Genomic DNA, 22,599 nt, shown 5'->3' on the forward strand with positions numbered 1-22,599 from the left:
ATATATTGCTATCAACATTTGTATACAGATTTTTGTGGGGGACATATGTTTTCATTTTTCTGGGTATATGCTTAAGAGTGAAGTTGTTGGATCATATGGTAACAAGAAGCTACTAGACTGTTTTCCAGAGTGGCTGCACCATTTCACGTTCCCACCAACAGTGTATAAGCTTTCCAATTTCTCCACATCCTCACCAACACTTGTTACTATGTCTTTCTGATTATACCTTTGGGTGCTGTGAGAAGTCGTTCTCACTGTGGTTTTGATTTACATTTACCTGGTGGCTAAAGGTGTTGAGCATTTTCCATTTGCTTATCAGCCATTTGTATGTCTTCTGTAGAGAAATGTCTCTTCAGCTCCTTTAGCCATCTAAAAAATTGGGTTATTTGTCTTTTTTATGGTTAGATTGTGAGTTATTTATATATTCTAAATATATATAGAATATATAGTCTCTGATAAGAGACTTGTATTTACCAGGTTTGCAAAATTTTTCTCTTGTAGTGTAGCTTATCTTTTCATTTTCTTGGGGGTGTCTTTTGCATCACAAAAGCTTTTAATTTTGATGAAGTCCAATGTCGTAATGGCATAACGATATAGACCAACAGGACAGAGTTGATTGTCCAGAAATAAACCCATACATTTATGGTCAGTTCATTTTTGATAAGGGTTCCAAGACAATTCATTAGGGAAAGAATCGTCTTTTCAAAAGTTACTGCTGGGAAATTGGACATCCACATGCAAAAATATAAATTTGGATCCCACTTCACACCATATGCAAAAAATAATTCAAACTGGCTCAAAGACATCAACGTAAGGTGCTAAAAGTATAAAACTCTTAGAAGAAAACACAGGCATCAATCTTCTGGCCCTTGATTAGGCAGTATTTTTGAGAGATGATAAAAAGCACAAGCAAAAAAAGTCTGAATATGGGGTGTTTTTTATTTACATCATTTTAAATTTCTTTCAACAACGTTCTGTACTTTTCACAGTATAAATTTTATATATTTCTTTTGTTAAATTCATTCCTAAGTATTTTATTCTTTTTGATGCTTTGTAAATGGAATTACTTTCTTAATTATATTTTCGTATTCTTCATTGCAAGTATATAGAGATACAATGGATTTTTTAAAATTGATTTTGTATACTTCAACCTTGATGAACTCATTTGTTAGTTGTAGTTTTTAGTGATTTCCTTAGGATTTTCTATATGTAAGATCATGTCATCTGCAAACAGGGATAGTTTTCCTTCTCCCTTTCCCTTCTGGATGTCTGTTATTTCATTTTTTGCCTAATTGCCCTTCCTAGAACCTCCAGTACAGTGTTGAATAGGAGTAGTGAGAGTGAACATCCCTGTCTTGTTTCTGATCTTAACAGGGAAGCATTCAGTCTTACATCAAGAATGATGTTAGTTCTGGGTTTATCAGGTTGAAGAAGATGTCCTTTATCAGGTTGAAGAGGTTCTCTTCTGTTCCTGGTTTGCGTGTTTTTTAATGAAGGGTGGTTGAATTTTGTCAAGTGCTTTTCCTGCCTCTATTGAGATGATCATATGCCTTTTGTCCCTAATTCTATTAATATGAGGATATTACATTAATTGGTTTCCAGATGTTATACCACCAATCTTGGATTCCTGAGATAAATCTCACTGGGTTATGGTTATATAGTCCTTTTTATATATTGCTGGATTTGGTTTGCTAGTATTTTGTTGAGGATTTTCGTATATGTAGTCATAAGAGATATTGATCTTTACTTTGATTTTTGGTGTATGGGTAATACTGTTCTCATAGAGAATGAGTTAGGAAGTATTTCCTCCTTTTCTACTTCTAAAGATGAGTTTGTGAAGGATTCATATTTGATTCTTTTAATGTTTGGTAGAATTCACCAGTGAGGCCATCTGTGTATGGTTTTCTCTTTGTGGGTAGTTTTTAAATTACTAATTCAATCCCTACTTATTATAGGTCTGTTCAGATTTTCTTTTTTTTCTTGAGTCAGTTTTGGTAGTGTCTTTTTAGAGTTTTGTCAATTTCATCTAAATTATCTAATTAGTTGATATACAGTTATTGTTGTGTCCCTTTATAATACTTTTTATTTCTGTAAAGTCATTAATAATGTCCCATCTTTTTAATTCCTGATTTTAGTAATTTTATTCTTCTTTCTCTTTTTGGTTTGGTCAGTCTAGCTAAAATTTGTCAATTTTTGGATTCATTAATTTTCTCTGTTGTTTTTATATCTCTGTTTCAGTAGTTTCTGTTCTATATTATTTCCTTCCTTCCGCTTTCTTTGGGTTTAGTTTGCTCTGCTTTATTTCCAGTATCTTAAGGTGGCAGCATAGATTGTTGATTTGAGCTCTATCTTCTTTTTTAATGTAGACGTTTATAGCTATAAGTTACTCTCTGAGCACTGCTTTAGCTGCATTCCATTAGTTGTGGTATGTTGTATCTTCATTTTCTTTCATCTCGGTGTTTTCTAATTTCACGTTGTTCAGCCACCTATTCACTGCATAAATACGTTTCTACACTATCTCTGATAACTGGACTTTCCACTTTTACTTAAAGATTACTTTGACGAACAGTTTATTCCTTTGCAAAGTAGCTCATTCCTTTTTAAACACCTCAAGGTTTCCAGTAGTTCCCTGTAAAATTCTGCACGTTGGTCTCAGTAATTTCTTTTGAAGCCACCCCAAATTAGCCTAATTGCTCTTCCATAGGATAGTTCTCTAAATATGTAATAATTATTACTTTCTCTTCTCTAAATCTTTGTTTCAGGCTAATCATAGCCTATGCAGTAAACTATTTTTTAAGTGGCATTATTTCCATGTCCTTCATTATTTGTTTACTTTCTTTTTTATTAGTATTTCTTTTAAAATTTGATGTCTCAATGTAGATATTAATACTGTACATCAGGAGTCAGCAACTTTTTTCTGTGAAGGGCCAGATATAAATATTTTAGATTTTTGAAGGCCATTCAATGTCTGTCACAACTACTTGACTCTGCCATTGTAGTGTGAAAACAGCCATAGACAGTATGTAAATGATGAGCATGACTGTGTTCCAGAAAACGATTTTTACAAAAACAGGTGGTTGGGCCAGATTTGGCCCACAGATCATAGTTTGCTGACTCCTGCTCTGGATGTTATCTAACCAGTGCAGAACTTAGTGTGATTTTATCTTCACTTCTGAATGCTAGTCTTGCCTTAATGTATTTTTTAGATTGTATTGAAATATTCTGAGGGGAAGTTGGATATAATTCTCATTTATGCTCCTCTATAGGTAAGGTGGTTTTTCCCCCCCTCTGGCTTTTTTCAAGACTTTTTTCTTTACCTTTGATTTTCTAAAGTTTAAATCATATGCATAGGTATGGTTTCTTTAGTGTTTTTCCTGCTTTATAGTCTCTGAGTTTTCTGGGTCCATGGTTTGGTGTCTGACATTAATTTTGGGAATTTCTCATTATTGCTTCAAATACTGCTTCTGTTCTCCTTCTCTCTTTCTTCTTCTGGTATTCCCATTACATACACTGCACGTATGTTACACCTTTTGTAGTTGTTCCGTAGTTCTTGGATATTCTGTTCTGTTATTTTCCATGTTTTTCTCTTTACTTTTCAGTTTTGGAAATTTCTACTGAGTATCCTTATTCTCAGAGATTCTTTCCGTAGCCATGTCCCCTCTACAAGTGAGCCCATCAAAGGCATTCTTCCATCTCTAGTGATTTTGATCTCTAGAATTTCTTTTTGATTTTTTCTTAGACTTTTAATCTCTCTGTTTACAATGTCAGAGACAAATTGTTGATATTCAATGTGAGAACCTGGTAGAGCTCTTGGAGGTGAAACTCACAGAAGTGTGTGTACCCACCCCCTCCATGACTGGGTTCCTAAGGAATTTTTAATTCTCAGAGTTGTCCACAAGGAGGCTCCAGCAATTTGTCAGTTACAGTTCAGGGTTTCCTGTCCCAGTGCTGGTGCCCGTAGAGGATTCTGTTCTGGTAAGTTATAATTCTCTGTCTTTCCAATTTTGGGGGCAGCAGTTTGCCCTGTGAGCTCATTTTTTTTGATGGATCTTAGAACAATTGTTGATTTTTCAGTTTGTTTAGGTTTTCACTTTTTAGGATGGATTAGCAACTTCTAAGCTCTTTAAGTGCTGCACCAGAAACCAGAGGAGCTCACATAGCTTTTTTCCTATTTTCTTCTATAAGTTTTACATTTTTCATTTAGGTCTTTAATTCATTATGAGTTAATTTTTGTATTAAATGTGAGGTATGGAGAAATAATGATTTTTTTTCTGTTTGCATAAGGATATCCAACTATTACAGCACCATTTGTGGAACAGATTATCCTTCCTCCATCGAATTGCTTTTTCATTTTTATCAAAAATTACTTGACCATATATTTGTGGGCCTATTTTTGGACTCTTATTCTATTTCATTATTCTGTCTGTCTATATCTTTTCTCCAATACCACACAAAATTGATTACTTCAGCTTTGTAGTAAATCTGGAAATGCGTCGTGTGAGACCTCCTAGTTTCTTTTTTGGTTTGATTCTTCTATTTCCTTTGCTTCTCCATTTAAATTTTAGAATCACCTTGTCAATTTCTATAACAAGAAAAATCCCACTAGGATTTTGTTTGGACTTGCATTGAATCTATAGAGCAGTTTGGGGAAACATCTTAAAAGTATTGAGTTTTCAGTTCATTCCATGAACATGGAGAATCTCTTGATTTGATTACATCATCTTTGATTTCCTTTATCAATGTTTTGTAGTTTTTGCACACAGATCTTGCACATCTTCTTTAAGATTTATAACCAAGTATTCATATTTGGGGGTAATATTATAAATATATTATTTTAAAATTGCAATTTCTAATTGTTTTTTCCTAATATATAGAAAGATAGTTGATTTTTGTATATTGACTTGCACCCTGCAACATTACTACACTTACTTATTAGTTTTAGTATTTTTTGTAGATTATCTGGAATTTTCTACGTAATCATTTTCTGCAAATATGAACAATTTTAATTTTTCCTTTTCAACCTGTACATTGTTTATTTCTTTTCCTCGTTTTATTTCGCTGGCTAGAACCTCCAGTATGATTTTGAATAAGTGATGAGAGCTGATCTCCATGCCATGTTCTGATCTTGGGGGTAAGCATTCAGCCTTTTATCATTAAGTATGTTAGCTGCAGGATTTTTGTAAATACCCTTTTTCAGATTGAAGAAGTTCCCTCTGTTCCCTAGCTTTCTGAGAGATTTATTCTTTTCTTTTTAATCGTGAATGATTGTTGAGTTTTATCAAGTGTTTTTTCTGTATCTGTTGAGGTTTGCTTTTTCTTCCTTAGTTTGTTGATATGATGAATTACAGTGATTAATAGTTGAATGTTGAATTAGCCTTGCATTCTCAAGGTAAACTTCATTTAGTTATGATCTGTTATCATTTTATGTACTGTTTGATTTTTATTTTTTCAGGGTTTTTTGCATCTATATTAATGAGGGGTACTGGTGTGTAGTTTTAGTATATCTTTATCTGTTTTGGGTATCATGATAATGCTGACTTCATTAAATGAGTTAGGAAGTGTTCCTTGTTTCTCTATATTTTTGAAAGCTTTGGTATAATCGGTATTATTTCTTCCATAAATGTTTGGTAGGTTTAACCATGAAGTCATCTCAGCCTGTACGTTTCTGTTTTGCATCGTCTTTAACTATAGAATCAATTTTCAAAGTAGATGCAGGATTTTGCAAGTTATCTATTCCTTTTTAGGTAAACTTTGGCAGTTTATATATTTCGAAGAATTTGACCATTTCATCTAAGCTAGGACATAGAGTCATTCATTGTATTTCCTTAGGGCCTATAGTGATGTCCCCTCTTTCATTCCTGATATTTATAACTTGTGTCTCCTCCTTTTTTTTTCCTTGATCAGTCTAGCCAGAGGTTTATCAATTTTTATCAACAGTAGTTATTATAATTACTCATTGTGCTCCTTTCAAAGAGCTTTATTTATATTCTATTTGAAAATCTAAGAATCTGTTAAGTATTTTCTATTGTTATCCTTTTTTTATAGATAAATAAACTGAGGCCTGGATACACGGGCATACCTCAGAGATACTGCAGGTTCAGTTCCAGACCACTGCAGTGAAGCAAGTCATGAATTTTTTGGTTTCCCAATGATATAAAAGTTATGTTTACACTATGCTGTAGTCCATTAGGTCTGCAATAGCATTATATCTAAAAAATAGTACATACCTTAATTAAAAAATAGTTTATTGCTAAAAAATGCAAACCATCATCTGAGTCTTCAGTAAGTCATAATCTTTTTGCTGGTGGAGAGTCTTGTCTCGATGCTGATGCTGCTGACTGATGAGGGTGGTGGTTGCTGAAGGTTGGGGTGGCCATGGCAGTTTCTTAAAATAAGACACCGGGGAAGTTTGCCACATCAGTGGCTCTTCCTCTCAGGAATTCTCTGTAGCGTTCGACAATATTTGGTAGCATTTTGCCCACAGTAGAACTTCTTCAAAATTGGAGTCAATTCTCTCAAATCCTGTTGCTGCTTTATCAGCTAAGTTTCTGTAATATTCTAAATCCTTTGCTATCATTTCAGTAATCTGCAAAGCATCCTCAGTAGCAGTAGATTCCATCTCGAGAAACCACTTTCTTTGCCCATTCATAAGAAGCAACTCCTCAAAAAGTTTTATCGTGAGATTGTAGCAATTCAGTCACATCCTCAGGCTCCACCTCTAATTCTAGTTCTCTGACTATTCCCACCACATCTTCAGTTACAGTAGTAACAGGAAAGATCACCGATCACAGATCACCACAAGAAATGCAATAATCATGAAGAAGTTTGAAGTATTGCGAGAATTACCAAAATGTGACACAGAGACATGAAGTAAGCAAATGCTGTTGGAAAAATGGCACCAGTAGACTTGCTGTACTCAGGGTTACCACACACCTTCAATTTGTAAAAAACACAGTATCTGTGAAGTGCAGTGAAGCACAGCTCCATAAAACAAGGTATGCCTGTATTAGGAAACTTGTCTATAATATGACAGCCAGAATGACAGATCCAAGGTTCAAATCCAAGTCTAGGTAGCTCCAGAGCCTTTGCGTTTGACCAGCTCTGCTTTATTGACTGGTATAAAGGATGACTCAAAATCTGATAATACTTACGAAGGGAAATTCTCCTTCACACTGTGACTGGCAGCAAACGTTTCATTTTCATCATTGGACTGCAGTACCTACTGTTCTCGGTCTTTGGACTCTTCTCTGTAAACAGCATATAGTTCAGCACTTATTGTCATAAGATCTCTGGAGATCAGTTTGCTCCATCTAAAAGTTTAGACTGCTCAGTGACCGTACCTACCAAGGAGAGACAGAAAATTTGGGGACTTCTGTCTGCCACAAAATACTCAATAACACATATTAGATTTTCAGAACATAGAATCTCCCGAGATCTTCCAGTGAATGGATACCTGAAGTAGCTGTCCTGATGCCATCTGTTGTTGGTAGAAATTAAAGCCTTGACTCTATCCCCTTCCCTTTAAAATATAGGAATTTATTTACCTTCTTAGTTAAAAGATATGCTTTCGAAAATAAAAACTAACATAGCTTGCTTGTTTCCTCAGGTCTGACAGTAACTGCTGTAAAAGACTCAGGAGAATGGAATTTGGAGGCTGGGGCGTTAGTCCTTGCAGATGCAGGCCTTTGCTGTATTGATGAGTTTAATAGCCTCAAAGAGCATGACAGAACCAGTATCCACGAAGCAATGGAGCAACAAACCATAAGTGTTGCTAAGGCCGGGTAAGAATTTATTTTCTTTAAAATGTATGGGAATAGTGAGATTAGTTAATATATGACTATGGGAAAATGTGAACCATATTGAACTGCAAGGTATGTTTGGTCCTCTAAGAGATTATCAACTGTCACCGTTCAACACACATTAGTCTTCCCATGGAGATACGTGAAGAAGTAAATTGAGGTGTTGAGAAAAGTAAGGTAAGGCTAAAGTATAAATGTAAGTTGACTTAATTCTTGCAGGGAACTTAAGAAGAGCTTTCAATGCAACATTCAACTCGTCCTCTCATTTAGTAATTGTGTGTCTACTCTGGGCATAGTACTATGTTAGGAATTTTGAAAGATTCGAAAAGAAAAAAAATGTAATTTCTGCTTTCGATGGCATTCTCCTTATATATCCTAATGGAAGGTTTATCACTGCATATAGAAACCTAAATAATATATATTAGCATAAGATGAAGTACCTACTGTGACTCAAGGAGATTCAGAGGTTCAGGTATGTGAGTCTCTGGCTGCACGTGACCAATGAGGAGCAAACTCTGCCCCACACCGCCACATGAAGCACAGGGTAATGACAGCTCAGCATAGAGAGAATTTGAAGTCTGTGCTGCACTAAGGGTAAAGATCACAACAGCAGTGCCAATCCCCAGACTAACTGTGATGGTCTTGCACTCTACCTGAAGTGGTATGGTATTATTTGAAGTTAGACTGTAACCAATTAAAGATACAAATGCTAGAACAACCACTAGAAAATAAGAGACAAACTAAAACTAGGGCTTCCCTGGTGGCGCAGTGGTTGAGAGTCCGCCTGCCGATGCAGGGGACATGGGTTCATGCCCTGGTCCGGGAAGATCCCACATGCCGCGGAGCGGCTAGGCCCGTGAGCCATGGCCACTGAGCCTGTGCGTCCGGAGCCTGTGCTCCGCAACGGGAGAGGCCACAACAGTGAGAGGCCCACGTACCACAAAAAAAAAAAAAAAAAAAACTAAACTAAAACTAATATGTAAGTTGTGGAGGTAAAATGCTATCGTAAATAATCCAAAAGAAGGCAGGAAGAGAAGAAAAAGGGAACAAAGAATAGATGAGACAAAGAGAATATAATTAGCAAGATGATAGATTTATTTATTTATGTATTTATTTATTTGGACTACATCAACATTTAAAACTTCGGAGCATCAAAGGATGCAATGGAGTGAAAAATTAACATGTGGAATCAGAGAAAATATTTGCAAATAATGTATCTGAAAAGGAGTTAATAGCTAGAATATATAAAGAACTCCTACAGCTCAGCAACACAAAATAATCAAGTTAAAAACTGGGCAAAGAACTTGAATACACATTCATCCAAAGATGATACACAAATGGCCAGCAAGCACATGAAAAGATGCTCAGCATCACTAATCACTAGGAAAATGCAAATCAAACACGATATCACCACACAAATGTTAGGAGGCTACCATAAAACAAACAAACAAAAAGGAAAGAACAAGTGTTTGTGAGGGTGGGGAGCAATTGGAGCACCTGGAATCCTTGTGGATTATTGGAAATATAAAATATTAAATGATGCAGCCACTATGGAAAACAGTTTTGCAGTTCAGTTTCAGTTTTGCAAGATGAAGTGCTGGAGACTGGTCACACAACAATTTAAACACATTTAACACTATTGCATGTACACTTAGAAATGGTTGAGATGGTGAATTTTATGATATGCATTTTTACCATAATAAAAAATAATATACAAATTTGAAAAAATATAACCCATTCACATTGTTGTACAACCATTTATGTACTTTTCAAAAGAGTTTTCTAGCCAATAGGAAAGTGAGGGTGAGAAGATACTTATGACTCTCCAAACTTACTTACTTCATTTGTATATGAAGGTGTTCACAGGGACTCCTTGTGTTTATGAACTCAGTTGATTCTCCAAAATAGTTTCAGAATTATTACCCCAACACCATTGCCAATAACAACAACCACAAAGAAACTAAGTAATATTTAAGCCTTCTTTGCAGTTCTTTTTGGGTTTAGAGTATATTCCACTAAGGTTATATATGGTCAGAGTGCATGTTCAAAAGTTATTTGAATTAATTCTTTTCTTTGTGTGGTCATATTACTGATTTGGTATACAGTTAGGAAACAGGTCTTTAAACCTATGTTTGTGTACACTTTTAGAGTTTGCCTTTTGATTAATTTTGTTTTCTGAATTTGTAAAACATATTTCAAAAGTCAAAACTATTATACCAAAGAAGTTATACTCATATCCCTTCACCTTCTATTCTGTTTTCTCCTATCCCTTTCATAAACCTTGGTTTCTGATTTATCCTTCCTATATTCCTTGTTTTAGCAAAAATAGTCAAAAACACACGTGTGGGTATTTGTGCACACTCGCATGCGCACCTCCCCTTTTTCTTATGCAAAAGATAGCATAATATATATGCTCTTTGTCACTGTTTTAATGGTATCCTGTAATTATTATATGTAGTGTTCTCATTATCATTTTTTATATGTTTTTTATAAATTCTGCAGTTTTGGTTTGTACATCCCCTTTCTCTCAAGGTTTTTTTTTGTTTTGTTTTTTGTTTTTTTTTGCGGTACGTGGGCCTCTCACTATTGTGGCCTCTCCCGTTGCGGAGCACAGGCTCCGGACGCGCAGGCTCAGCGGCCATGGCTCATGGGCCCAGCCGCTCCGCGGCATATGGGATCTTCCCAGACCGGGGCACGAACCCGTGTTCCCTGCATTGGCAGGCAGACTCTCAACCACTGCGCCACCAGGGAAGTCCCTCAAGGTTTGTTTTAAAGAGTTTTTTAACCTCCAGGTAGAAGGACCTTTTGAAAATTATTTGTTTTTCAATGGTGCTATTCATTTCTGGTTTTATTGCATTGTGGTCAGAGAATGTTGTTTGTATTATTTCTACTTTAAGGAGCTTCATGAGTGTTTTTTCTTTGTGGCCTCATGTTAGAACAATTTCATGACTGGCCCATCTTTGCTTGAGAAGTTATATTCTTTATAATCAAGATGTGATACACACACACACACACAAACACACACACACCTATAAACTATACCTTATAAGGTCTTCTATATCTTTATTTACCTTTTGTCTGTTTGATGTGTCTTAGGCTGAAAGTGGTTTGTTAAAGTATTATTACTGTGTGTCTGTTGTTTTCTCTTTGCATGTCTCACATCAGAAACTTTGCATAAAGTTTCTGCTTTATCAAGGTAGTTGCTGTGGCTTTAGCATTTGCAGTTTGTGTTAATGCTGTGTGGCCTGAATTTTACCTTGCCTGGTATCAAGATCACAACTCCTGATTTCATATTATTTACATTTGCCTAATATATCTGCCTCTTCCTTTATGTTCAGCCTTTTGATTGCAATTTGTTCTCTTGTATACAGCATAAAGTTGGTTTTATTTTACTTTGCTTTGTCTTACAAGTAACCTGAAAATCTTTTTCTTTTAATGTGAGTTAAGCACATTTACATTTATTGGTATTACCAATATGCTTGGTGTCAAGTGTTTCATTTTTTAAAAAACTTTGTTTCTTTTTCTATTTTTTTGGCATTTAGGAAGGTTTGCATTCTTGTTATACATTAGGGGTTGGCAAATTTTTTGTATAAAGGTCCAGATAGTAAATATTTTAGGGTTTTGTGGGCTATATAGTCTCTGTTGCAACTACTCACCTCTGCTAATGTAGACAATATGACTGCATCAATATGTCTATGATGTGGACAGAATAAAGAAGCCATAGACAGTATGTAAAACAATAGGTGTAGCTGTTTTACAGTGAAGCTTTACTTAAAAAATAGGTAGTGAGCTGGATTTGATCTGCTGGCTGTAGTTTGACGACGCCTGTTCTAGGGCTTACCTATAAATACCTTTTATAATGCCTGCAGCCCCCTTTATCTTCCCTTGGGAGCTTTAAATAATATCCTTTGACTGTACTTCATTACCCATTTGGTAACCAATGAGCATATGCTACTTTCCCTTTTCTCCCTTCTCTTTACTATTAAAAAATTGTTATATTATTTATACTTTGTCAGGACAAATAACACTTATATGTATATACTCTTCTACTTTTATACCTTCCTTTGTTTTGGTCTTAGACCTAAAATTAAATATATTCAGGGCTCACCAACAATCCTTTGGCCAGAGTATCACTGTCATCTCTTGGCTGAATGAAGGTCTCCTCTAACAGATTCCTTGGGAGGGGTTCCTGAGTACTGTACTGAGTTTGTGCAGGTTTAAAGCTATTAATATTTTTCATAGCTTTGATACTTGAAGAACAGCGTGACTGTATATAAAGACCTAGCCTTATACTTTCTTTCCTGTCATCTTGCTTTGCATGTTGCTGTTGACAAATCTAATGCCATCCTGATATCCTTTGCTTTGTAGGTGATTTGATTTTCTTGCCTGAAGGCCCAGGAGGATTTTTCTCTTTGTGGTTTAAGTGTAATACTTTTACTAGGCTATATCTTAGTTGATTATCCTTGGTCATTTTTTCTAGATGTTAGTGAGCTCTTTGAAATGTATCAATAGAAGACTTCATTTCTCTCTGGAAATGTTTCTTGAATTATAGTTGCACATATTCTGTTCTTTGTTTTGTTTTTATTTTTCAGAAATTCCAATTACATGTATGTTAGGTCTTCTTTGCCTAGATTCTATAGCAACCAATTTTTTTCTGAGACTTTTTAGCTGTTTTGTTTTTATTCTCTTGGCATTTTTATTCCTCCCCTTAGCACCCTTTATTATATTTTCATTCCTGTCTGTCCTCTCTTTGGATGCCCAGATTTAAATGTTCATTTCTGAAATTATTTTGTCTCCCTCCCTTCCCCCATTTTCTTCCCTGAGTCATCTCTGGATGTTCATCTTCCTCTTTTTTATATGTTTCTGTTCTGAGTTTTTGAATTCTGATTTGGAATGGTTCTTCATACGTACAAATGTTTGTTTAAGAATATTTAATTTAAGTGAGTGTATTAAATACAGATTGCTTCTGCTTTGTGGGCTTTTTTAGGGGGAGGTGGGGTGGGGGTTTTACCAACTAAGGTATTTTGATTCTTGTGGTAGTTTTGTACTAATAATGCATATTATTTCCATTCATTCTGAAATGTCTTATCTTTTCCTGAATCAGTAGTAGTTATTCTGTTAAGGTGGTGGTCAGAGGTTTGGATGGTGTACTAGTTTTTAGTTCAGAGTAATCTCAGCTCAGTGCATTTTACTTAATAGAGTTTTTTCCTAAGGTTTAAGGGGGGCAGGTGATGTGTTCTGATTTTGTGTTTCTCATTTGTGCTATAGGATCTTTAATATACTGCTTGCCTCCTTCTCCTGATTGCCAACACTCCAAGGGACCCTTGCCCCTTGTAAGTCACCTCTATCCACTCCAGGACCCTTCCCAAGCCTGCCACCTCTGGTCCCAGGAACTTTCACGTTCCTCTTTCTATTGCCCAGTAGTCACTGCTTTGATGAGGTCTCAAGGCTGTTCTCAATATTTGCCCGCTCCGTGTGGGATTCCCTCCTTGTAAGGGTTGGTTTTATCTGTGTTCCTCCATCATGAGGAACCCATTGCCCTCTCCTCCTTTTCACTCAGTCTCCACCCATCTTCCTGTTCCAACATGGGCTCTAGATTAGCTTTGCTGGTTTCTAATGTCTGTTTACATGGAAATTGAAGTTTGTAGTATTCTGTCTCTCCCTTAGCTAGCTTTCAGTTTTGTTTTACAGGTTTATTTGCTCTTCTTGTTTTTCCCTAAGGTCTCTGGAGCATGTGTTGAGAGATTTGGATATAAGCAGCTGCCATTATCCTATGGAAGCCTGGAAGTCAACATTTTGTTTTTTAAGCTATTCTTTCTGTTGTTTAAATAACACCAACTTTTTGCTGTATATTTTTAAAACATTGCCTGTGTTTTCCTTGAACCATTTCCAGAAAAAGTAATTAGATTGTTATCTGCAATCATTTTGAAGGGCTCAAATATAGATATGGAATTAGACTTGTTCTATATTCTTTAGAATCAATGGATTGAAGGTTCAGGGAAGCATATTTAGAATCAGTACAAGCAAGACTTCTCAGTGGCTAGAGCTGCCTAGAGATAAGTAGGCTGCCTATAGGGTTTAGAGGTCTTCAAGTTCATCTAGAAAAAAAATTATATAAGGAATTCAAGCATCTAATGAGTAAATAGATAACCTTTAAGGTGCCACCTATGAGATGCTGCAAATTATGGGCTGGCCCACAAACTCAGCCATGATGAATGAATTCAGCTGCTGGCTGGTTTATTGCAGAATATGTACAATACGGTTTCACATTATATCATGAAATATGGAACATGATCTGTGCTAGACATGGAACAAGTTCAGGAAACTGCATCAAGAGCTCTACCTTTTTAAAATGACCACAAGAATGTATTGGGTATTGAAAGAATTATCATAATGATGAAGAGCAAGAGTCCCCGAGCTAGTCTGGCTGGGTTGAGGTTCCATCTCCACTTCCTGCTAGCCAGGCATATCACCCGACTCCTCTGTGCCTTGGTTTCCTCATGGTACAATGGTGAGAATTGTTCTATCTGTTTCATACGGCTGTTGTGAAAATTGAGTTAATCCAGTGAAGTGCTTAGGATAGAACCTGGCACATAATAAGTGCCATTTAAGTGTTAACTATTATAGGTCTCTAATTCCTTTCAGAAACTCTTGGGGCCCAAATGCATGTTGGAGTTCAGATTTTTTGTTTCAATTTTAAGAAAGCACTGCAATGCATGTGTCATATATTATGAAACCCACTAGCAGTGTCTGAGACAGCACTCTGTATTCAAACGCCTTAATTATTTAATTATTTTGTGAAACCTATAAAACTTCACACTAAATGGGATAAAGACTCACATCAATTTAGGTCAGAGTTTGCTGCCAGATTACCTATGAAAACCTTGCCTTTTTTAAGAGCTTTTTGGATTTTGAAATTGTTATAAGTGAATATGGGCCATTGTCACCATCATCATCAGGTCCCTGCTTTTGTCTAGGATCCTTGAGCTGTCAGCCAAAACATGGTTCTGCTCCAGGATGAAATAGTGAACGCTACAAGGTGGACGATAACTGTAAAGGTTTTTTAAAGTTATAATGAGACTAGCTCAAGTTACCTGCAGTAGACCTTAAGCCAGGCCTGCTAGGGTATGTGGGAGAGTAAAAGCTGCATTTGGGTGTGACTGGAACATAACTTGGGGGATGGGAGTTTGTAGATATAAAATAGCAGCTATATTATCTCATTGCCACCTTAGCATCAGAAGTATGTTCATTTTCAGACCTGCTCTCCCATTGTTGTGACTCAGATATTTTCTCTGTCTTTGATTTATCTGTGTGTTTGTGTGTCTTTTAGGCTTGTTCACCTCTCTTTAGTAGCTCAGCTCTCCCTCTTGTGTCCATTTCAGATACCCTCAAGAGAGGCCCAGTTAGATATTGTCATCTAGATTTATGCAAGAGCAGCCCAGAGACCTCTGGCCAGTTTATGGGCTGACTGCTCTTGGGTCAGGTTCCAACATCAGGCCCAGCCAGTCATCCATGTAAGACAATTTACGTACAAGGGATTGTGGAGTTATGTGCTTGGTGGGCATTCCAGTGGTTGGCCTGTCCAGGACTATAATGAGGACAAAGGATCACTTAAGAAATATACCAAAGAACAAGTCATATGTCAGTTGTAAGTATTAGTAGATTTGTCGGTGCTGGGAAACAGTTTGTTTACACAGAGTACCCTGGTGAATCAATCTAAATAGGAGGTAGCTCTTCATGAGAAAAGTCTCGAGCTCAGTGGATTTCAAAGAGATGGACAAAAAGGATGGCAGGGTTTTAAAAGACAGTACTTAGTCACATGTACCTAGTGAGTTGTAAACTCTTGGTCAAGCTCTGTAGTTTGTAGAAGTTCTTATAGTTTCTCCCCAGATCATAGCTCCCACCAATTATGTGATCTTTATTCCTCCATTCAAGTTGTCCTTTTACGTTTTTTTTTTTTTAACTTTTATTTTGACGTCACTGTAATAGCTGTAATACCACTTACAGAAAAGTACAAGAATATGGTACATGTTGGTTTTGCTCTTGGGCTGGCAGTTAAGCGTGCCCTCAGTTACCACTGTCCATCTGTCATCTCCTTGGTGGTGGGAACCAAAGAAAACACTCTTCAGGTTCCACTTAGCTCATGTGTTCATTTTTCATAGCACTTACTCTGGGCCACTCTACAATTTAAGAAAAAGTTGGACCTGCTTCAAGCAGTTGCTTATCTAATTTTGTGGCCAACAGTGTTCAGAATCTTAAGTTCACTCTCCCTAATTAGAAGCCTGTTAATCTTCCTGATGGAAAGTATACAGTTAATTGCCAAATGCAGAACTCTTTCAGAAAATGTCTCTAGATACATAAAGCATGTCAGGTTGTTCATTAGTAAGCAGGTAAGAAGGGTTAAGTATGAAAAGGGAATACTTAATCATGTATTCAACTAAAATAAAATAAGGATACTCTGAATTTTCCTCTTGAAACACCTTACCTACTCCTCACTCCCCAGTTCAGACTTTTCTTCCTTTGGCTTTTGTCCCCTAGAATAGGAGTCCTTCAATGAGCCGTCATCATCCAGATGTTCTGGGCCCATTCTCTAGGACCATGTCAGGATTGTCTTTGAGATGTTTGATACCTTGCAGCATCATTTTTAGGAACTCTTTGATATGTATGCTTTTGTTTTCTCTCTCTCTCTCATGTCTCAAGTGACTAAAGTCTGATTGACTTATGAAGGAATTTTTGTTTGAATTATAATCTCCCTTAAGGGTATCAATGTGAACTGCTGGATCAGAATGGCTGGCCACCAAGGCTGCAGGGAATCTCGCAGAGAGGGTGTGTGTGTGTGTGTGTGTGTGTGTGTGTGTGTGTGTGTGTGACTTTATATACATTACATAGAAGTAGAGAATTCTTTTAAAAAATTGTTGTTCCACGTAACTGTGCCAGTTCCACAAACTGTTTTTTAAGTTGAGGTTAAAGTTTATCCATGTGGTGAGCATATACCTGTGAGGGCATATCATAAGCCATATAGCCACCATTCAAATGCACAAGGGGCTGGGAGAGAATCAGTCAATATGATTTCTGTGGTGTAAAAGCTTGTTATGGGCAGTCAGAATAGAAAAAAATGCTAAAACACTCAGGATGTCTACTACGGATGTCTACGGTCTACTAAAATGTAACTTACAGTGTTAGTACCAAAATATAGGTCTTATTGAATCCATATTTGTTTGAAAAGACCAATAGTTTTATTGTTCTCTGCTTATGTTACTTAAATCTGAAAACATTTTTAAAGTTTGGGAGTTTAACACTTTACATTTGTCCTGGCTGCTTAATGAAAGAGAAGAAGAAACCAAGAAGGAAAGGATGCAGTGTAAGCTTAAAAGGGGGTATCAGTATTTGAAAGTACCTGTTTAAGCTGTGCAAATCAGTCCCTGCAACTGGCAAATGGCAGCTCAGTGCCACTGTGTGAAGTCATTTGAGAGAGCTTTACGTGGTGATGATCTTTAAGGCTGTAGAATGCTAAACTAAATAATGATTTGGGAAAGATAGTGTTTCATGTATTTTCCAGGTTGTTTTCAATCCTAATAGGATAGCTTCTCATCAAAGGCAGGGTATCAGATTCTTAAATAATAGAGGATACCCTCACTATTTGCTGAGGACACATTTTAGGAGAAAATCTGACATTGCAATTATATATTTGCTGCTACCCAATTATACTCATATGCCTAGGTGGAAGTACGGTCTAAAATTTAAAAGATGGCAGATTCTTGTTTTGCTCAGCAAACATGTCTTGAACACTCAGCAACATCATGGTCTCTGCTAGCTACTGATACCACAAAGGTGAAAAGACAAGGCCTTTGTTGTCAAGATGCTGACAACCTTGTAGCGAGACAGACAAGTAAACATTTATTGTGCACCTCGATTCCAATAGCCATGGAAGAGCCACAGCACCAGTCCCCACTGGGCTGATCTTCAGTCTTCTAGCCCACACCAGGCCTACCAGTCAGAATCTCGGAGGTGGGACCTGGGAATGTGTATTGTTAAAACCCACCTGGGTTCTCATCGACAAGCCAGGCTTGGGAACCATGGCTCCAGGGGAAGATGCCTCCACCCCTGGCACCCAGCTTGCCTCCTCCTCCCAGGATCTTGAGAAGCTGCTTCTCTGGTAGCATCCTTCACAGACTAGCCTCAGGTTAAGAGGGGGAAACAGAGAGAGGAGGGAACAGATTGAGAAGTGTTCCTTAGAGGCATCCAAGCATGCCACCAAGATGTGAAAATCTAAGTGCAAATCAGGTACTCGGAGAGTGTCCTGTTCTTTCTAGACGATACGTACGAGCAGTACTTTCACCCCTTTCCTCTTTCCTATTCCCATTGCCTGTGCATCTCTTGTTACCACTCATTGGGTCAATCTTGATGTGAAAGGTAACTTGTCAACTTTATCGACCTTGTTAGAAAGCAGGGGAGGGTGTGTGTACCTCAGCGTTTAAGATTGCCAAAAAGAATGTAATGGATTGTGAGAATATCATTATTATGTTTTTGCTTTGTATAGTTTTGTGGGTGTTTTCATCCCATTTTTGGGGGTGCTAAACATTTTTATTTTTAAATCGAGGGCCTATTAATCTAGAAAAGTTGGATAATCCGGAAACTGATATGTGAATGCTGCATCCAGGCTGTTTTCTGGCCTGTTTCTTTAGGTTAGGAGGAGATCACTTAAACACTGGGATGGTTATTGTCATAGCCAGTGGATCTGGAGCTCAGTAGAGAGATGTGCTGTATATTAGTCAGGTCAGGCTACGCTAACCACTATAGCAAACCGTGGCTTAACACAACCTAAGAATTAATCCTCAACTACTGAGGGATCGTCAGTCAGTAATCTTTGCTTTCCCATCCCGGGGTGGCACAATTCTAATGTATGTTCCTCGAGGTTCCCTGGCAGGACTGAGCCCCAATTTCCTGCCTTAGTAACTTGCTCATCATTGTACTCTTTATTGGCTTTTCTCTTTTTCTGGTCTGACTCTCCCCACTCCTAGGGTTGCCTCCCAAATAAACTCCCTGTTCCTAAATCCTTATCTCAGAAGTCAGCTTTTGAGGGAACCCAGCAATGCACGGTCGAGCTGAGAAAGACAAGTATGTTCCCACCCTACGCAGTATATACCATGGTGGACCAGACTGGTTGATCACAGTAACAGCCTCTACTTAGAAAGGGGGAAAACGGAAAATACATGGCAGGCACTGGATTGTAGAAATTCTGGGGTCCTGCTGAGCGGGCATTGTTAAGGGAGGTTTTGTGATTAAACCCTGGTTCTAATTCTAAGATAACTCCTTTTGCACTGTTCTCTGGCCCCTGGCTCAGCTCAGCACACAAAGGGTTCTTCTTGTCCGTTATCCTCCTTTGGCCACATCTGAAGGCGGCACCTGAGCTTCCCAGCCTGCATCCTCCTGGAGCAAGCTTAGGGGACCAAGATTGTTATTGTTGTTTGTTTGTTTTTTACAAACGTACCATTTTATTTTGATTCTTTCCTCTGACTTTTTCTCTTAACAGCTTTGAGGTATAATTCACATACTACATAAAGTCCACCCTTCTGAAGTATACAATTCTGTAGTTTTTAGTATATTCATAGAGTTGTGCAGGTATTACCACTAGTTCCTGAGCATTTTAGTCACCCCAAAGAGAAATCCCATATCCTGTAGCTCTCACTCCCCATTTTCCGTCTCTCCCAAGTCCTTGGCAACTACTAATCTACTTTCTATCTCTGTGGATTTGCCTGTTCTGGACATTTCATATAAATCGAATCATATAAGATGTGACTTTTTGTGTCTGGCAACTTTCACTTGTTTTTAAGGTTCATCCGGGTTGTTGCATGTATCAATAGTTTGTTTCTTTATATGGCTGAATAGTCTTTCTTTATATGAATATACCACATTTTGTTTATCCATTCATCAGGTGATAAAAATTTAGGCTGTTTCCAATTTGGGGCTATTATGAATAATGCTACTAAGAAGATTCAAGTACAAGTTTTTGTGGGGACATATGTTTTCATTACTCTTGAGTATATACATAGGAGCAGATTGCTGGGTCAAATGGTAACTCCATATTTAACTTTTTGAGGAACTGTTTTCCAAAGCCACTATACCATTTTACAATCTCTCGAGCGATGCATGAAGGGTCCAATTTCTCTACATTCTTGCTAACACTTGTTATTGTCTTTGTGATGATAACAGTACTAGGGTATCTAAAGTCGTATCTCACTGTGTTTTTTTTTAACTAAAGTGTAGTTGATTAACAGTGATCCAGATATATATACAGTTATATATCTATATATCTATATATAGATATATTCTTTTTCAGATTCTTTTCCCTTATAGGTTATTATAGAATATTGAGTATAGTTCCCTGTGCTATATACAGTAGGTCCTTGTTGGTTATCTATTTTATATACAGTAGTGTGGATGTGTTAATCCCAAACTCCTAATTTATTCCTCCTACCCCCCTTTCCCCTTTGGTAACCATAAGTTTGTTTTCTATGTCTGTGGGTCTATTTCTGTTGTTTAAATAAGTTCATTTGTATTTTATTATTTTTCAGATTCCACATATAAGCAATATTATATGTTTGTCTTTCTCTGTCTGGCTTACTTCACTTAATATGATAATCTCTAGGTCTATCCATATTGCTGCAGATGGCATTATGTCATTCTTTATACAGCTGACTAATGTTCCATTGTATAAATATACCACATCTTCTTTTTCCAGTCATCTCTGGATGGACATTTAGGTTGTTTCTGTGTCTTGGCTATTGTAAATAGTGCTGCCATGAACATTGGGATGCATGTATCTTTTCAAATTATAGTTTTCTCCGGATATATGCCCAGGAGTGGGATTGCTGGATCATATGGTAACTCTATTTTTAGCTTTTTAAAAAACCTCCACACTGTAGTGGCTGTACCATTTTACATTCCTACCAACAGTGTAGGAGGGTTCCTTTTTCTCCACAACCTCTCTAGCATTTATTGTTTGTAGACTTTTTGAAGATGGCCAGTCTGACCAGAGTGAGGTGATACCTCCTTGTAGTTTTGATTTGCATTTCTCTCATAATTAGCAGTGTTGAGCATTTTTTCATGTGCCTGTTGGCCATCTGTATGTCTTCTTTGGAGACATGTCTGTTTAGGTCTTCTGCCCATTTTTTGATTGGGTTGTTTGGTTTTTTTGATATTGAGCTATATGAACTGTTTGTGTGTTTTGGAAATTAATCCCTTGTCAGTAGCATTGTTTGCAAATATTTCCTCTGATTCTGTAGGTTGTCTTTTCTATTTTGTTTATGGTTTCCTCACTGAGGTTTTGATTTGCATTTTCCTAATGACTAAAGACATTGAGCATCTTTTCGTATGTTTATTAGCCATTTGTATATCTTCTTTGGAGAAATGTCTATTCCAATCCTTTGCCCATTTTTAACTGGGTTATTTATCATTTTATTGTTGAGTTCTAAGAGTTCTTTGTATGTTCTGAATATAAGTCCTTTATCAGATATATGATGTGCAAATAATAATTTCTTCCATTCTGTGTGTGGGTTTTTTCACCTCCTTGATGGCATCCTTTGAAGCATAAAAGTTTCAAATTTTGATGCAGTTTATTTTACCTATTTTGTCTTTTTTTTTTACTTGTGCTTTTGGTGTCATATGTGCAAAAGGTTGTTTTTACAACTTGAAAGCAATTGTCAGTGAAAAAAAATCAGTCGTTGATCTAAGAAAGAAATAGAAAATTTTATTTGAGCCAACCTGAGATTATAACCTGGGTGACAGTCTTTCAGGAAGCTCTGAGGACTGTTCTGAGGTCAAAGCACAGTTATGTAAGTTTTTGACACGATGGGTTATATGTCAAATGATGTATTATTGACAGTTTACACAATCCAGATCTACACATACAAAGTGAGCTGTGGGTCATAGGTCATCGTGGCCCCTTACAAGATTAAGAAGGAAGGTTATCTCCTAAGGAGGTCTGCTTAATGCAGATACACAATACACACTAAAGGGGAGGGAGGAGGCCCAAATAGGCAGAGAAGAGTTTTATGTTTAAATTTTCTTGTCTTGCCATAAAGTATGAATTTTATTCCATCACAGCAAAGGCTTCTTCAGACTGAGTTTGTGGTTTCTTTGGCAGTGCAGATCCCGTAGTAATTCAGGTCTCTGATCCCTTTGCTTCTAGTCAGTTGCATATGCCAGTATCCAGAATTCCTTTCTTGACATATTTCTCAAGCTCAGTTTGTTGGGTTTTGGGGGTTTTTCCTTCTTTGCCTTGGGCTGCTATAACAAAATACTGTAGACTGATTGGCTTAAACAACAGACATTTATTTCTCATAGTTCCAGAGGCTGGGGAGTCCAAGGTCAAGGTGCTAGCAGATTCGATTCCTAGTGAGGACCCGCTTCCTTGCTCTGAAACAGCTGCATTCTTGCTGTTGCCCACATGGCCTCCCCTCCCTGTGCGAGCCCGAAGAGAGCGCTCTTGTCTCCCATCCTCTGCTTTCAGGATGTGAATCCCATTATGAGGGCTGTACACTCATAACCCCATCTAAACCTGGTTACCTTCTAAGCTCCCCAACTCATAATATCAGCATTTTGAGTGTCAGGGCTTCAAAATAGGGATTTTGGGGGGACACAAACATTCAGTCCATAATGCTCTCCATTTCATTTTTTTAAATTGTGGTTAAAAAACAAAAAACATGTAAAATTTACCATCCTAATTTTTTCTAAGTATACAGTTCAGTAGTGTTAAGTACATTCACATTGTTATGTAACCGATCTTCAGAACTCTTCA

At 37.1% G+C, this 22,599-nt stretch overlaps 1 protein-coding gene across 2 annotated transcripts in view; it reads left to right on the plus strand.

The window, feature by feature from the left end:
* Window positions 1–22,599, plus strand: part of MCM9 (minichromosome maintenance 9 homologous recombination repair factor) — an 82,927-nt gene that overhangs the window by 44,037 nt on the left and 16,291 nt on the right. For both annotated transcript variants that reach the window (XM_060167345.1, XM_060167346.1), the window contains exon 8: window positions 7,607–7,781. In XM_060167345.1, the coding sequence (XP_060023328.1) occupies window positions 7,607–7,781 (175 nt within the window). The remainder of the gene's footprint in view (window positions 1–7,606; window positions 7,782–22,599) is intronic.

This window comes from Lagenorhynchus albirostris, chromosome 12 (assembly GCF_949774975.1).
Source record: "Lagenorhynchus albirostris chromosome 12, mLagAlb1.1, whole genome shotgun sequence".
Classification (NCBI taxonomy): domain Eukaryota; kingdom Metazoa; phylum Chordata; class Mammalia; order Artiodactyla; family Delphinidae; genus Lagenorhynchus; species Lagenorhynchus albirostris.